This window comes from Anas platyrhynchos, chromosome 11, assembly GCF_047663525.1.
Source record: "Anas platyrhynchos isolate ZD024472 breed Pekin duck chromosome 11, IASCAAS_PekinDuck_T2T, whole genome shotgun sequence".
NCBI lineage: Eukaryota > Metazoa > Chordata > Aves > Anseriformes > Anatidae > Anas > Anas platyrhynchos.
The window spans coordinates 9,420,951-9,437,351 of record NC_092597.1 but is presented as its reverse complement, the minus strand read 5'-3'; the positions used below and the strand labels follow the sequence as shown (position 1 = coordinate 9,437,351).

Sequence of the window (16,401 nt, the reverse complement as noted above, 5' to 3'; positions counted from 1 at the left end):
GATGCTTGATTTCCCCGTGCTTCTGTAGTTACTTTGTCCTCTCCAAGCATTTTTGGCGGGGGAAATAACATGCCCTGCTGTAGGGGGGCGCTCTACCAGCTGGATAGTAAATAGAAGGGCTGAATGCTGTCTGTTAATATCAATCAAGTCCGCTCTGTATGCAACGGGAAAGTTGTGTCTTTTAACAAAATGGACCCGCAGCAGTCGTGCCAACAGTTTATAAATAAAGCAGTTTATGAACCACAGATGTTGTAACTGGCTTAAATACCTGACGTGCACTCGTTGGAGCTGTGTTGGTATTGCAAGTGCGCGGCTCTCCCCCTCCTCCTCACGTACCACCGTTCCCTTTCCAACCGACGTCCCTGTGGCGCTTCCCCGCCTCAGCCCCCTCAGCCACCTCCCCCTTTCCCTCCCCTCCCCAGCCCCGGCGCCGCGCTCCTCCCTCGGCCTTCCGCTTCCGGGCCGCGCCGCTGCTGCTCCGGCCGCTGGGGCGGGTGAGGCCGGGGCCGTGCGGGGGGCGCGGGGGGCCCGGAGGGGACCCGGTGGCGGTGGCGGTGGCGGCGCCGGGCCCCGTGCGGCGCAGTGAGGCCGCGCTGTGTTTTCCAGGTGCGCTTCCCCTCGGGGTTTTTTGATGAGAGCGAGGCCGCAGCGGGCGCCCGGAGCCGTGGCTGAGCAGGAGCGCGTCCCGCCCGCCGGAGCGAAGCATGGCGTACCAGCTGTACCGCAACACCACGCTGGGCAACAGCCTGCAGGAGAGCCTGGACGAGCTCATACAGGTGCGGGGGCTGCGGCAGGCCCGGGGCCGGGCTGGAGGGCTTACCGGCCGCAGCCAGCCCCTGGCACGGGGGAGGGCTTCAGCCTGGCGCTCCAGACAAAGGAAAGCGTCTGTCTGTCTGTGTGGCTGTGTCTGTGGCTGTCTGTCTGTGTGTCTGTGCGTGTTTTTAAAGCAGCATTTTCCCCGGTCGCTCGGCCCAGTAAACGGGCAGCCAGCTGAACCCAGAACGCCGCAGTCCGTTTGCTGCTCTGACGCTCGTTTCCGATGATTATTTCTCAGTCGGGATCTTTGTATAGCACAAACCTCTTAGCGCCTTGCTTCCTCTCCCAAAGTTAACGTGGGAAAATAAATACAAGAGCGTAATATTTCTGTAAAGCATTCTTCCAGAGAACTGCTTCATGTAAACTTTGTAGTGACGTTTTTAACTTTTAGTGCGTTTTTTGAGTTAACTTTGAAACAACTCAAAACTTTTTTTTTTTTTTTTTTAAACTACTTCAGTCGCAGCAAATCACTCCTCAGCTGGCCCTTCAGGTGCTACTTCAGTTTGATAAAGCTATCAACTCAGCACTGGCACAACGAGTCCGGAACAGAGTCAATTTCAGGGTAAGGTAACTCCACATCAAAGTCCTTGGTGAGCCGCAGCAATTGCATGGTAATGCAGAACGTGGGAAAAACTTTGTGCTCTAAATGGAAGCTTACAAAGGTTCTTTTTGACTCTGAAATATGACAACCTGCACGCATTTTGTATGTGTGATCATAAAGCTTATTCTCTTACTATTGAACCAGGAAACTTTTGGAGGAATGCAAAAATCAAAAGCAGAGATTTGGTCAGATGAAAACGAAGGAAGGAGAAGAGGGAAATGCTTTGATGGGTAGCATTTGCCATCCTCAGTGTCTTGTAAACGGAGAGACTTTTGCTTCTCTCAGTTGTACCTTGCAAGTGGGATAAAGCCAGATTTTCACCCACAGCTCTGATATGAAAAGAGTTGTAGATTTACTCTTATGCAAATCACTGAATGATTTTGCATCTGTATTCTGTGAATGTCGCAGAAAAATAAGTGTATTTTTTTCAGCCACCCACCCTAATTAACGTCAGATAGCCAGCAAATTGTTATATGTCAATTTGATTGCAGTTTCGAGAAAATACTATTGTCCTAATACTTTTGCAGTCTATGCAGAATATAGTAACAAAGTGTTCTTTTAGGATTTTAAATTATTTTTCCATAACACGTGTTCGAGATTTTTTTCTCCTTGTATACTTTTCTGTATACGTAATGCGGTGTAGAAAAGTGTTAAGGATGCGTTAAGTAGAGAACTAAAAATTTTACGTGGAACTTAAGTTCCAAGAGAATCAATTTAAAATAGGGGAAAATGAAGGCCGGAAGGTGTGCATATCAACAAATACAGTAATTTATAGAATATAGGGTGATACCCCTTTATGCCACATACCTACATTTTGTCATTATTTTTTTATTAACAGTTGCAGAATTTGCATGTTGTTATGATCACTGCTGTTACTGATTTTTTTTATATCCCATATTTAAAAAAAAATGTTTTCTGATACTGAAGTAAGTTATGCAGATCCTTTATACACATTAGAAAAGGTACAAGCCTTCTTACCATGCTTATGAAGCTTCCCTTTGCATACATGTAACATCACAATGTGGTCTTGAAAACTTCGGCCACTGGAGGGCATTTAAACTACAGTTTTCCTCAATTGGTTGTTTGTTATGTTTGCATGCATTCATGTTGACCGTTGGCTTTATGGTTAACTGATATATAGCTCTAGAAGATATGTAGTTCTGTAAACAGTAAACATATTTTCTTATATTTTTGGTATGCTTCCTATAGAAAATGTCTCTTGTCTTTTTAAAGGGGTCTCTGAATACATACAGGTTCTGTGACAACGTGTGGACATTTGTACTGAATGATGTTGAGTTTAGGGAGGTCACTGAACTTGTGAAAGTGGATAAAGTGAAAATTGTAGCATGTGATGGAAAAAGTAAGTATGGACTATGATATAATTAAGCTGAGACACAAGACTTGATCGTTCATAGAAAGATTTGACCAAATGCCCAATTAAGGCAAGACTGTATTTTCAGACAAGAAGTAGGGCTCTGAACTCCCTTTTACATATAATGTGAAATGAAACAAAAGCAAGCTGAATGCTTCTCTTATTGCCAAACACTGAAATAGGAATGTGTGAGACTGCTGGACATCTGTTCTTGAACTACTACCACTATAGCAGTTACAAAGTCAGAAGTAATCCGGTTTGAATTCCCGTGTGGTGATTTCTGTAGTATTAACCTGTTTGTTGGAACAGCACCATATTTTATTTGAATCAAAGACTGCTTCATGAGTCAGAGCAATAAGTTGTCTGAGAAAAGTGTTGAAGCGATTGGTTGCTGGATTTGATAGTAGGGGACCCAAGCACAATAAAAGCTTAGGCTGGCACTGCAGATCATACTAGATAACATGTATTGCTCAACAGGCTCACTGTATGTACGCTGCTTATAGGACTTTGTTCTGTACCTGCTTGACAACACTACTTTTTGTCAGTGTTCCTTGAAATTCTTTACTGAAAAAAAATCATTTAGTGACTTTTGTGGCAAGATGCGTTATAACTTTTAACCATCAATGTGGCAGAATGTTACTAATGATGTGTGAAAAGGTGCAGGTTGTTTCACAGGGAGGAGTGCAGGGATGCTAAAAGGAAGATATGAGAATGGAAAAGACTTCAGTTAAGCATACCCTAGACTTCTGACACAAGTTCCTTGTGGCTCGTTGGATCCTGGCACGATTACATTGGTCATGTCCATTTGTAGTTTTAAACAGCTGACAGAATTTGTTTTCTCAGCTTCTGGTATTAGGCAAGCATACAATCATACTCTGTTTATTTGTGTGTGCTCACTCTAGCTAGTAGAGGAAACCTTATTTTCAATTTGTTAATAATGTTCACACTTGCTGAAGGATGCAGATAAGATTTAAAGAACTGGGTGATTTAAAGCTGCTATTACAATTTCAGCCATTTTTACACAAAGAGTTGACTTGCTAAAGAAACATTGTAGTAGACATTGACTTGTCTTTCCCTATACCCAAAGATAAGTATTCTTTTTGCTATAGCACTAAGAAAAAGAAAGCAGTACTGGTAGTAATACCAGAAATTGCGTTGGTGTCAATTGGTGCTTCTGACAAAAGTTTGGAACAGAGAATTGCTCTCAGTTGTTTTAATGAAGGTCATATTGATTCTCACATTTAAAAATGTGTAAGACATACACAGTAGCACACACTCTATAGGAGCTTATGTTATAGGATGTGCTAAAAGTTTTATCTTCAGTAGATCATGTGACTTAGCAAGATGTGCTTGGGACTGCAGTAAAGTGTATATCGCTCTGAGTTACAGCCAAAGCTGCTTGGATTTTTGGTGCCGTAATAGCAAGTGCTGTGTGTGCACAACCTTGAAGTTTTGCACTGGCTCTTTTCAATGTTACTAAACGAAGTGAAAGAGCACAAGTAGTTTATGCCTCACATTGATAACAGTGGAGGGAACTACTTAGGTACAGAGCATGTTCTGTTCTAAAATGCTTGGGGGATGCTGTTGAGCTTGGGGAAGGTATTAAGAGAATGGTACTGGTTCTCTTTAGCTTAACTCTCTAGTGTGGGTATGTATAACTCATGCTTTCTTTTTTTCATTTCCAGACACTGGTTCCAATACTGCCGAATGAATAGAACTGTGGTTTGCCTGCAATATTTTCTGTTAATATGCAGCACTTTCTGGAGAGAAGCGTGGGAAGGGACTGTATTCATACTTGATTCTTGTGATGCAAATGTGAGTTAATCCATACTAAGAAAGCATCACAGAACAACAGTGGAAGAAATACCTGTAGCATTTCTTCAGTTCACCACATGGGGCATGAAGAACACGATGTTACTTTTTTAAAAAAATTACAACAGATACTGTTGCCTTTTTTTGTTCAAAGTAATTTCTCTAATAAACTTTTATTTAAAAACTTGTGAATGAATGAGTGATCATTGGAAAGCTTTGTGTAGGAACAAACAGTAATATGTTCTCCCAATATTGTCTAAATGTGTTTTGAGTAATGTTGCAAATGTAAAAGGCTTTCAGTTCCACGGTTTTGATCTGAATATGGTTGCATTGACTAGGACTGCAAGAAATGGCAGTTTAAAAATGCTAGAGGACATAAGCAAAAACTTAGCAGCTCATGCTGGTCAGTATACTTGTCTGTTTTTTACTGCATCTTAATATCCATAAATAGGTAATAGCTATTAGCGATCTATTAGTAGATAATAGGTATCTGTAAATATCATGGTACACTATGCTAATAATACACTAACATGAATATTAAAATATTATTGCACAGCTCATGAGTCAAAGACTGTTAAGATCGCACTACATTCTCAACAGGTGCTAGTGCTGCTTATTTTCATGTTTATCTAATAGATTTGTATGTGGAATACATTTAATTGAGCACGTGGCAATCAGGATTTCAACAAGAGTTGAGCTATGAGATTAGAGATTTCAAATGGAAAACCGTGTTCTTTAGATTTAAATATGCCACTAAGTAACTCCAAGCAAGAGACCCTTAAAACAGTTACTGCAGTAGAAGTATGAATGTAACATACAGCTTCTATGTCTGACTTAACAGCATGTCCTAGTGTGGTTGTAGGAATGTTGGCTGTTTCGACTGTGTCAAATTCATTTATTTTTGACAGTAGACTACTTACAGATTATTAGAAATTGGGAATTATTAAAAAAAAAAAAAAGAAGAAAAAAAAGTCACAGAGTTAATTATTTTTTTCAGATCAGTCTAAATCTTTGTGCCAAAACTGAAGCATAATTTGTATGTTGAATTATTCCTCCATATGTCAGTGGCTGAGTCTGTTAATTAAACTAATAAAGTTTTAGTATTTCCTTTAACATTTTTCCAGTCTATTATAGATCTCTAAATCCTGTCTTTGGTCATCAAAGAATGCTTTTTTTTTTTTTTTTTTTTTTTTTTTTTGGGGGGGGTTGGGAGAGGGGCTGGGATAATGTCTGCCTCCCTCTTTTTAATATCTTCTGAACATATTAAAACTGTGCCTAGCAGCTCACCTGCCTTAATGCCATGTTCAACCATATGGCATTAAGTGAAAATGTTAAATTCTCTATTAGCAGAAATGAGAAGCAAACATTTGACTGAAAGCTGCCTTCTCTGATTTTTCCCTGAGGTACAGCTAAGGCAATCTAGGCTAGTTTTGAAACTGTTGCCTCTGTGGCAACCCCTGTCTTATCCCACTGTGACCTGGAAATGACATTTAGGAGGTGTTTAAAACATGAAATTTAGTGTTCTTGATCAAAAGTGCTGATCATTGAGGGAAAACAAGGATCTTTCCATGCTCCAGACCTGGAATCTCTTCTACAGGCAAGAGATTTTTCTTGTCAAGTGAGAAAAGATTTCACGGACTTACTTAGTAGACTGCTCTAAGTATTATGTTTGTGACTAATTTTTTGTCTTATATCTCTGCTAAAAGTCTTCTGTGAGCTGCGAATTGGTAAGTAACTGATTTTGAAACCAAAAGAACAAACTACTGCTCTTATTTGAACGGTACAGGCTGTGCTGAGGTAATTACATGTATCTCAAAGGATGCAAAGGTATGGTTTTCTGTTTTTTTCTCCATCATACTCAATCTTCTAGGTTTAACTGTTTTGTTTGTTTGTTTGTCTTCCCCCCTCTAATAATCATCTGGAAAATTAATTTCATCCTTCTTGAATGTGTTTGCTGTTCCTACCTTCAGCCCTGCGGTCTTCCTGTCTCTGGACAGAAGCTTCTCAACCTCCAAGACTTGGTAGCCTCCCTCCTAGTACAAATAAATATACATCAGCTTTAGTTCCAATTAAGTCTGCATTAGCATATGTATTAGTATTTTTCCATTAAAAACAAATTTAATAGAGAAGCAGTGTTACACTGATGTGATTTTTTTTTTTGTATGGAATAAATTTGTCTGCATTTCCTTCATACTACTCCATCTGATTTCTCTTGCCTTTCAACACTAATACTGCTCCGTGAGCGCTCCCATGCTTAGTGCTACTTTAGCTGCTAGCTGAATGGAAATATGTAACTGAAAAAGCAAATTGTTTAATGTCTCTATATGCTATGAAAAATGGCATACAAAAAAGGAGAAATAATTTTGATGGCAAAGATGTCTGCTACTTAGTAACTGGTGACATTCAAATCAATGTGAGCAGGACCAAGAATGATAAAGTTCATAAATTCAGGACGATTTTACTGACTTTTTTTAAAAACAGGATACAAGAAGAGGCAAGAGTTTCACAAGAGATCTAGAAGTGGTTCTTTGGAGAAGGATAAGGTGATTTGGTATCCTCTGTAGTGATACATAACAGTAATACTCTGAACAGTATACCCTACTTATCTGGTGTAAGATACCATTCGCTTGAATACTGAGATTTGAATGTTGCCTTGCCTAAGGAAACATTTGAAAAGGAGATGAGCATTCGGAACTGAATTTAAATGCACTGTACTTAAAGCACTCAAGTTTTTCTGCAGTGGAAAAACGTGCCAATGCTTAAGTGCAACTGATGTTCTTAATTAGCCTGGTGTTTCGCCTGAGTTAACTGAGTGGCAAAACAACATGGATTAAAAATATGTTGTTACAGATGCTTCCGAACTGAGATTTTTCCTTTTGCTAATAGTACTGTCGTTTTAAAAGAAATACACAACAAACTTGAAAGATTTTGGAGGAACTGGAGTGACTGGGGACAAGAAAGAATCTGCTTCTGGCACAGTGATAAAGAAGGGACTGTGCACTGCGAGAATCTGTGTGAAAAGATAGAAAGTATACACAAATTGGGAGCAAGGGAACATTTTAGATGAAACAGCATACAAATGAGGGGGAACAAATGGACAAACAAGCATGTGCTTCTATAACCTAAGACACTCCTTTCCTCTCTGCAGCTGGAAGTCTGAAGGCACTTTTGTACAAAAAGCCAGGAGAAGTTACCAAACCAAAACTGAAGGAAGGAAAGGCAAATGTACCTTGATGTTTATATTTTTGCTGCCTGGCCTGTTATCAGTGGTATTAGAAGCTTTCTTTGACATGTGGATTCTGTTTTGGTATCTCTGTCTACAATTGTCTGATGACATAGGATAGTTCTGGTTACTGCAAATGCATCAAGCTGTTGTTCTGAAAACCACTTGTTTTCCATTCTCATGGTGGAATCCTTGGTTTCCAAGTATTCTGAATTTAGCTTGCAAAAATAGTTTGTTTTAAGCTCGAATACTTACTGTTCCTAAAATTAACTTACATAATCCTCATATTTTTGCTTCATGATAGTGCACCATTAGGCAATGCAGGTATCTGATGTTCTTGCATCTGCGGGACATTTCTGTGACATGGATCAAATCTGGATGCATACAGACTAGTGAATACTTCAGCTTTTTGTAATCAAGCCTGTAGTTCACTCTTGCAGGCTGTTTTCCTTGAGAGCCAAAAGGTAATCTGCATATGCAGTGGAGAAGCATTTGGCACCCTTGTTCCTTGCATGGTTATGTTACAGTGCAAGAGCTCCAGCTGCCACTCTTTGGTGTCTGTTTAGTGAATTTGCTTTTGAAAGCTGTAGATGTTAGTGTTGATTTTGTGTATGTGACGAAAGAACATGCATAAGGGTATACACCTCCTGCCCCCTTTTTGTAGGCTATCTAATTTTCTTGAACTCCCCAAGCAGCATAAGCTATTTACCCTGTTAACTCTGCTATCTATTTAGAAAATAGCTGAGGCATACTGAGGCATAAATAATTATTGGAAATAACCTTTTTGTTTTTCTGAATTGCTCCAGGAATGCCTTAAAGAGTACTTGTCTATGGCATGAAGACTGCTGCCTGCTCACTGCAGAAGAGAAACTTGCCTATGCCCCTGGAGGAGTTAATTCTTGCTGAACCTCACAGATGCCAAGACAAGCTCTGACACTGGCTTGGCAGCACAGTTCTCAGCTCTAACCACATTTCTGGGATGGTGTTTGTCCAGACCCCTGATCTGCTGTTTCTGTGGAGGCTATTTCAGTTCACTGATGGAGAGTGGGACAAAGAGAATGTAAAGGGCTTTGGTGCCAGTATTCTTCCTGCTTTTTATTATTATACTCTTCTTCATACCTTTCTGGCCATTTGCTGTTTCCTGTGTTTGAATTTCTGCTAATCCCTCCATGTTCATATGATTGATGTGCTTTGAGATCTCAGGAGATTGGTTGAACCTTTACCTTAAAGTATTAACTGAACGTTTGTTGTACTAAGCTATCTTAATGTCCAGTGGAAGACAAACTATCTCACTGGCTACAGCATTGGTTTGCTTGCTGCTATCTGTTCGGTTCATCCTGTTGTTACAGATTTGTTTGCTTATTTGTTGTTTTTTGTCAATTTATTTTATAAAGGTTACAGTGACTTCCACCTAGTGGAGAAAAAGCAAAAGATACCTTTGCATCTTGACCTTGAGCTGCAGTGGATGTTTTTATTTAGAAAGAAGCAAGGAAAAAAAAAAAGTGAGAAAAAGGAAATAAATCCATAAACAAAAGTGGCTATGGGTCACTGCCTGTGTAAGCACGGCTTCTATGAGAAAAAGGGATCATGTTAATTTCTAAAGTGCATAAAACCGGATGTTAGCTAAAGCAAGCTGTTTACTCAGTCAGGGATGTTATGAAAGACAAATCAAGGGAGAACAGTAAGTACTGAGCAGGAAGGATTTATGACAAATTTCAAGAAGACAAGTTTAGTCAGGGTCATTTTATAATGTGACACAATGACTATTAGGTACAATGAAGTAGATAAGAGGTACGGCCAATACATGGATATTTGCTTTTGAGGATCCTCAGTGGCACAGGAAGTAGTATTTCAGTTACAGTCCTAGTGACTTGGTTTTGGTTTTCAGTGCTCTAAAAGTTCCTGGAGGAAATGTTTAGGGAAAAAAAAAAAAAAAGAAGACAAGTAGGAGTATGGTAAAGAACATGTTAACTTCAGTAAGACAGTACTGGGAGATCTGGACTTCAGCCTCAACGATATAGAGGGAATCCTTCATTAGGAAAATAGCTTTGCTCAGAGACAAATCTACTGTATAAATTAGACATATTATGGTATAGTAATCAATGGCTGAATCAACTTTATTTACAACAGAAAATATTTTACCAATATTTTGCTTCTATAGGTCGTGTTTGCTTCTATTTTTTTTCTTCGGAATTTATTTCCATTGACCCATTTCTTTGTTACAGAACGCTTAAGAGAAGACCATATAAAATATGAAAGAAATGCAAAGTAAGAAGGAAGTAGACCCTCCTGAATATAGTTAAGAAGAGCTGTTTACGGACCTTCTGTTTAAATATGTATTACGCCAGTTTTAGCTCACATTTAGGTTGTTCTTGTAAAAAGAAAGTGACAAAAAACTTGGATTAATACCAGGTGAGTATAAAAAGAATACATCTGTTACTAGACAGCAGAATTACAGTTTCATCTTCCTCCTGTGAGTATCTTGAAAGGCAAATGGCAATTTGCAACATACTTCCTCCTTAAACAACTGGTGGTTTATTTAAAAATCAGGTTGTTAGTTACCAACACACGCGTCGTAAGTAGATGTTTCATACTCTAACTAGACCAAGTTAACAGTACTATTTCTGATATGATTATATTTCTAATTTACATAGCCAAGGATTTTATTGATCAAGTTCACACGGCATTTAACCTATTTTTTTAAAGACGGACCTGTATTCTAGATATGCCACTACTACTTTGGGCTGGGGTTTGTCCTACTCTATTTCAAGTTTATTCTTTTTTCAGTTCTGCAACTAATCTTGCCAAGATGCATCATTTCTTTGTTCACCATCACTGATTTTCCATGATGCTATTTATTTTATTGCTGAGATACTTCAAGATCTCCAGAATACACAGTTCTATATGGGCATTGAGTGATATTTTTTATTGTCATTTGTAATGATAAGGAGACATATAAATCTTTTTTTTTTTTTCCTGTATCACTGCTTTGACATATGACTGAACTCATAAATATGACATTTCTAATGTCTTTGGAAGAGGAAATGCTGTGAACATTCCTCTGTCAGAATCTTATTATCTTAGTACAAGTTCTCAATTTGGGAGTAGCCTCATGTTCCTCCAGAAGAAATTAGGTCACTACTGAAAGGAGAAGGGTGAGTTGAAAATAAATTTGCACAAGATATGCCTTTGTTTTTGGAACCAAATTATCTGAGATAAATTGTGAGTAATCCAAAATTCTGAATGCTGTTGGTGATGGTAAAATAGTATAATCATGTTGGAAAAATAAATATTTTGTCAGAGACACCATACAGCCCATGAGGTGTCAAATGAGAGTCCAGCTACTCACTGTTTCCACCCCTGTTTCTGTCTAACTGACCAAACACACCAATGACAGTCAACTGCCTCAAAATATTATGGCATAACCCATAAATAAAGGCTTGGGAGCAAAGCCTCACAATAGAAATAGAAAAGAGTGAGTTAGAAATTCATGAGAACCAACTTTTCAAGTTAGACATATTTAAATAAAACCCAAACTTTTTGGTGGGTTGGGCAGATGGACTGTATTTAAAGGCTAAATATACTTTAAAACCCTCTTGATGTAATTACCTTTCATTCATTTTTGTTACTCTGTAAGGCAATGCTTTTATGATGTAATAGGTGTATGTTTACGGCACAAAAATGTTTTGTGTATGTGGCTTGACTAGTTCCCTGAGAAGAGGTAAAACTTCCATATATATGCTGGTTCCACTGAGGCCTTCGTATTTAATGGGCAAGCTCTTTCAATTGTTGACAAATGTTAAATTATCTGTTTCCAGTTCTAACCAGGAAGAACATAGATTGTAATAAGTAACATTAAAAGAGAAGTTACTGTGACTCTGCCAAGAGACTTACTGTGGAACTGATCTGAAGTGGCTTATTTTGTATTTTTCAAATCTAGGTTCTTGTTGCTCTCTCTCCATCTCAAGTGTTTTTTTGTGGTTTTTTTTTTTTTTTTGGTCAGGTCAGTCTCTGTCAATAGATAAAACATCTACTGTTATTTAGTGTGTACAAGCAATACTTCGCATTTCTGAGAGAAGAAAACCAAAGAAGTTACACATATTTACAGACTGACAGGGATAAAAATTACTGTAACGAATCTGTAAGTAACCTGTGAGTATAAATCTTTCTTTGCAAAATACTTCAGATATCGATTCCTTGGGAATCTGTCACTGATTCAGACTGAGGTCCCTCCTACCCCAAGCACCATTTCACTCTTTGTAGGTGCCCAGAAGGTTCTTGGAGAAATATATTTAGTTTTTCTTAGAGACGTTCGATGGATGGATGGGATTGGTTTTGATAAAATTCCTTAGAATAGACAAGTGAGCTGTTTTTGTTTTTTTTTTTTTTTTCTCCACAACTGTGAATGTTTTCTGTTGTCCAAGGGAAAAAGACAACGTACAGACTTCACATAACTACAAACATATTGACCCCACTCTGCCTGATTTAGCCTAGAAATGTGAATGTATCCCAATCCCACCAGTGAGCCAATGGCATTAGTTAACCATGTTAGGTAAATATATATTAATCTACAGTAAAAGAAAGAGCTCCAACTGTCAAAATCAAAATAGGCAGCTATGGCTTGGTAGCAGCCATGTTGGGAAACTTCAGTTCGTGCCCTGAGTTAGCATAGAAGTTCTGTTCCAAATGAATGTACTGCAGAGGTGAATATTTGTTATTCAATGCTGAATTGGCTGCTGAAACCATTTTAAATTTTGCATGCTATTAACAGATTAGCATAAAGCTTAAATCGCTATTGCAGCTGATTTCTATTTACAGTACCTGGAAAAAAAGCTTCCTAGTGGGACCAGTTCCCCCTATTGCTTCATTCAGTCTTTTGGGGTAAATAAATTCCCAATGATAGGTTAGGTATTTGTTTAATTGGCAGCTTATCTAGCTGATAGTTGTTTTTGTTGTTTTGCCTTTAACAATTGCTGTGAAATCAGTGTTGTTTTAAAAATCAGTATTTACAAGGGAATTTGTTTTAAAATGTCCAACCAAACTGCAGTGGCACACCTTTTCAGGTCAGTTATCTAATCTCCTCATCCTATTTAAATCAATGTTGTAAATAACTGTGTAGTTTCAGTCATTATTGTAGCAAGCTGTGGAACTGCTTCAGATGTTCTTTGGTTAATGGTTGTTCTCCATGGGAGACTTTGAATTTAAAAGGTAAGAGTGCTTACTGATAAGAAAATTACTAGGGAAAATTGTTGATTGCATAAACAAAACTCTGTTAAATCCTCACCACTTAGGTAGTGGAGCACTGTTGGATCCACAGGAAGTAGCCGGCTCTAATGTGAGGTGGGTAAAGGTGAAATGCAGTTCACAGACCTTACAACTTAAAGAAGCTTTAGGAAAAAAAAGAGTAAGTCAGATGTTTTGTTCATCTAAAAGGCCCAACACACTACTGGATGTGGCAATTACATTACTGAGAGCACTCCTTATAATATTCTCTTCTCTGGGAGGAGGGATAGAGAGGAAGATGTTAAAAAATGTAGGTTAGCACGCAGTTAACTACCTAAGTGTCTCTCCGCGTGTATTACAGATGGAGAAGCGGGGTGCAGGTGGATGAAATAGTTTAATAGTTTAATGGCTCTGCCTGGGAGCAGTTAGTTCTCCTCAGGTGACTACAGCACACAGAATACCAGGAAGCCACCTATTTCAGTATGTTTGATTTTATTGACAAACCTTTTTTTATAGCCAGCAGCTAGTGACAGCAGTTAAACAACCCTAAAGTGCCTGAAACAAAAGCAAATTGACGCTGAGCCGAGCGGTGCGGCAGGTGCTAGGAGCTTTACAAAATCCATTGCATGGCTTCACCTGTGCTCGTGCCGGGACGCGGGGTCACCCTGGCCTGTGACCTGGCCGTGCTTTTCTAAAACAAAAAGGAGCTCTGGCGTCGCTTCTGCCAACAGTCAGTGAATGGGGAACGGGAAACACACCGGCCCCGCTTCTCTAGGGCGGCCGGGGGGCAGCCGCCGGGGATGCGCGCCCTGCCTGAGGAGACGCCCGCGGGCAGAGGAGGGGGGAAAAGCGGGGGGGGGGGGGGGGCTACGCCCTCCCAGCCCAGCACCCCCCATTCCCCCTCCGAGCCCGGTGTCCCCCCGGTCCCCGCTTACCCCGGGGCTCCGCCGTTTCTCCTCAGGGCGTCTCTCCCGCGGCTCCTCCCCCGCCGCCCCTGAGGCGCCGCCGGGGCGGGCCGTGGCCGGGCTCCCCTCAGAGCCCCGCGGCGCGCAGGGCCCTGTGGCGCAGGTGCTCCTCGAGGCACTGGATGGCGGCATCGTCCACCTGGGGGTCGAACTTGTTGGCCAAGAGGTGGTGCTGCCGCAGCATCCAGGGCAGGTCCCCGGCCCCGTAGATGCAGACGGCGCGCTGGTAGCGGCCGGTGCAGGGCGGGTAGGGCGCTCCCTTGCTGGTGTCGCCCTCCAGGTACTGCCACTTGACCAGGCGGGGCAGGGCGTTCATGTCCGAGAGCTCGAACTTGTCGTTGTGGGGCAGGGCGCCCGGCACGCCGGGCACGCGGGTGAGGGTGGCCCAGACGTGCTCGTCAGGGCTGTAGGTGTCCTTGGCCCACTCGAGGAACTGCAGCGCCGCGGGGTCCTCGAAGATGTGCTGCACGAAGGCCCGCGTCACCGCCACGTACGCGCTGCCCGTGAACATGGGCGAGCTGAGTGGCGATGGCTGCTTCTCGGTGGCTGTCTGCGAGATGGCCTCCCCCACTTCGTGGTGGTACTTCCAGCGCAGCTGCTTGTAGGACGATGGCTTCTCGGACTCCATGCTGTTCTGCCCCTGCAGCAGCTGGAGGGCGCGAACCATCTCCGCGTTGGTTTTGATGGGGAAGTCGGTGCCGCAGGTGTTGAGGACATAGCGCCACGGCACGGGGCTCTGCAGCAGGTCCTGCATGCAGTTGAGGTCAGCCTGCAGGCGTGACCAGGAGGCATAGACCACCCTCTCCAGGCGGCTGGCCACAAAGACGTTGGGGAAGCAGGCGGCGATGGCCCTCACGGCCTCCTGGAAGGCGGCTGGGGACTTGCTGTCTACGTGGATGCAGTAGACGTTTTGTGGCGCGTAGATGGACCGCAGGAGCCGCTCGAACATCTCGATTTTGTTGTGGATGACTATGGAGTAGGCAATGGGGAACGCGGCCTCCTCCTCACTCAGCGGGAACTCCAGGAAGCGCCGGGTCTCCTTGAAGCTGCTGCAGTCCCTTGTCATGTTCAGGTATGCTTCGGGTGTGAGGGGTTCCCTTTTGTTTCTAAGCTCCAGGTTGCTGAGGAGCGCCTGCTGGATCGCCTGCTGGTCCCCGCTGACAACCCCCGAGCAGTTGATCCTTCGTCTAGAGGGCAGCTCCAGAGCCTGGCGGAGGTGGTCACGGCAGCGGGGGTTGGCATCACGGCAGGGCCGGGTGACACTGCGCAGTGCCAGGGCAATGACCAGCAGCAGGGAGCCAAGCAGCAGCGTGCCGCGTCGCCGTGCTGCTGGGAGCTTCCCCCTGCACAGCTGCATGCCCCCACCGCTCCAACACGTGCGGCTCAGGGGGGCAATGCGCTGCACGGCCACAGCCACCAGCCCGTGCCTCACCTTGCCTCGCCCAGGCTCACCTCCTGGACTTGCTGGAGGGTGCAGTTGTTCAGTCAGCGTTGTCTGTACAGAGTAACCTGACAGCCTGGGTGCAGGGTTCCTGGGAAGGGTGAAGTAGTGCTGGGTGTTCTCAGCATAACCGCAGGTGAATAAAAGGAAGTCACCTCCCTCCTTGTTGCGTAGCTGTTTGTGCAGGAGGTTCTTGTCTATCTTTTATGTCTGTATATAGAAAGGAAATATTTTATCTTACCCCTGTCCAGTGTACAAAGCAAGGAAAATCCCCCTAGAATGCAATCCTGTGCAACACACTTAAAAAAAAAAAAAAAAAAAAAGACGTTAGTAGATGAGTTTGGATCTATACTGCTTTTCCAGAATTTACGTCATGCAAATTTACAGGTCAGGGGAATGAGAGCAACAGCATTGTAGTCTGGAAGCCCAGCTGCAGCATGCTTTCTGCTGATCTGGAGCATTCAGGGCTTTAGTGAAGGATTGCTGCAAAAGAAGTTGGGTAGCTTGGTAAAGTGGAAGTTCTGCTTCCACAGTGGGAGCAGAGGGTGAAGAAAGTGGTCGTGGTTTATGAAAAATTGTCCTCAAAGTGTCCACTTTAATGAGGGAGTAAGAGAATATTGGTGTATCTTTGTGTGTACTTCCATGTACCTCTTGGCTAAGTATGAACAATTTATCATTTAATACAGAATAGGAGATAACTATTAAAACACACATTGTGCTGTGGTGAACAAAATATCCCCTAGGTATTGCGGTCATCCTGAACCACTTTGGGGTTTGAACCAGGTGTTGGTACCCTGCTTCTAAAGCAGCACTGGTTTCAATAGTTTAAATGAGTTGAAAGTTCCATTAAAAATAAATAAATAAATAAATAAGATGAAGCTGAAAAAGAATTGGACTATTTGTGTAAGACTACTTTGAAAAATAAGAAAATAGAATTTGACTTTCCTA

At 42.0% G+C, this 16,401-nt stretch overlaps 2 protein-coding genes across 2 annotated transcripts; one reads left to right on the top strand and one right to left on the bottom strand.

The window, feature by feature from the left end:
- Window positions 1–365: 365 nt before the first annotated feature.
- On the top strand, window positions 366–4,793 carry GTF2A2 (general transcription factor IIA subunit 2). The gene is made up of 5 exons (XM_027465568.3): window positions 366–494; window positions 607–776; window positions 1,274–1,378; window positions 2,651–2,777; window positions 4,475–4,793. Exons 2-5 carry the CDS (start codon window positions 705–707, stop codon window positions 4,498–4,500), a joined length of 330 nt encoding a protein of 109 aa, XP_027321369.1. The 5' UTR covers window positions 366–494; window positions 607–704; the 3' UTR covers window positions 4,501–4,793.
- Window positions 4,794–13,522: 8,729 nt separating this feature from the next.
- On the bottom strand, window positions 13,523–15,580 carry GCNT3 (glucosaminyl (N-acetyl) transferase 3, mucin type). Its single transcript, XM_013107246.5, has one exon. It carries the CDS (start codon window positions 15,367–15,369, stop codon window positions 14,080–14,082), a length of 1,290 nt encoding a protein of 429 aa, XP_012962700.5. The 5' UTR covers window positions 15,370–15,580; the 3' UTR covers window positions 13,523–14,079.
- Window positions 15,581–16,401: the final 821 nt, after the last annotated feature.

Excerpts from the sequence above, each read along its gene's own strand:
- GTF2A2 (XM_027465568.3), top strand. The coding sequence starts at position 705 with ATGGCGTACCAGCTGTACCGCAACACCACGCTGGGCAACAGCCTGCAG. Across the intron at positions 777-1,273 it reads GCCTGGACGAGCTCATACAG|TCGCAGCAAATCACTCCTCA; the intron begins GTGCGGGGGCTG and ends AAACTACTTCAG. Across the intron at positions 2,778-4,474 it reads TGTAGCATGTGATGGAAAAA|ACACTGGTTCCAATACTGCC; the intron begins GTAAGTATGGAC and ends TTTCATTTCCAG.
- GCNT3 (XM_013107246.5), bottom strand. The coding sequence starts at position 15,369 with ATGCAGCTGTGCAGGGGGAAGCTCCCAGCAGCACGGCGACGCGGCACG.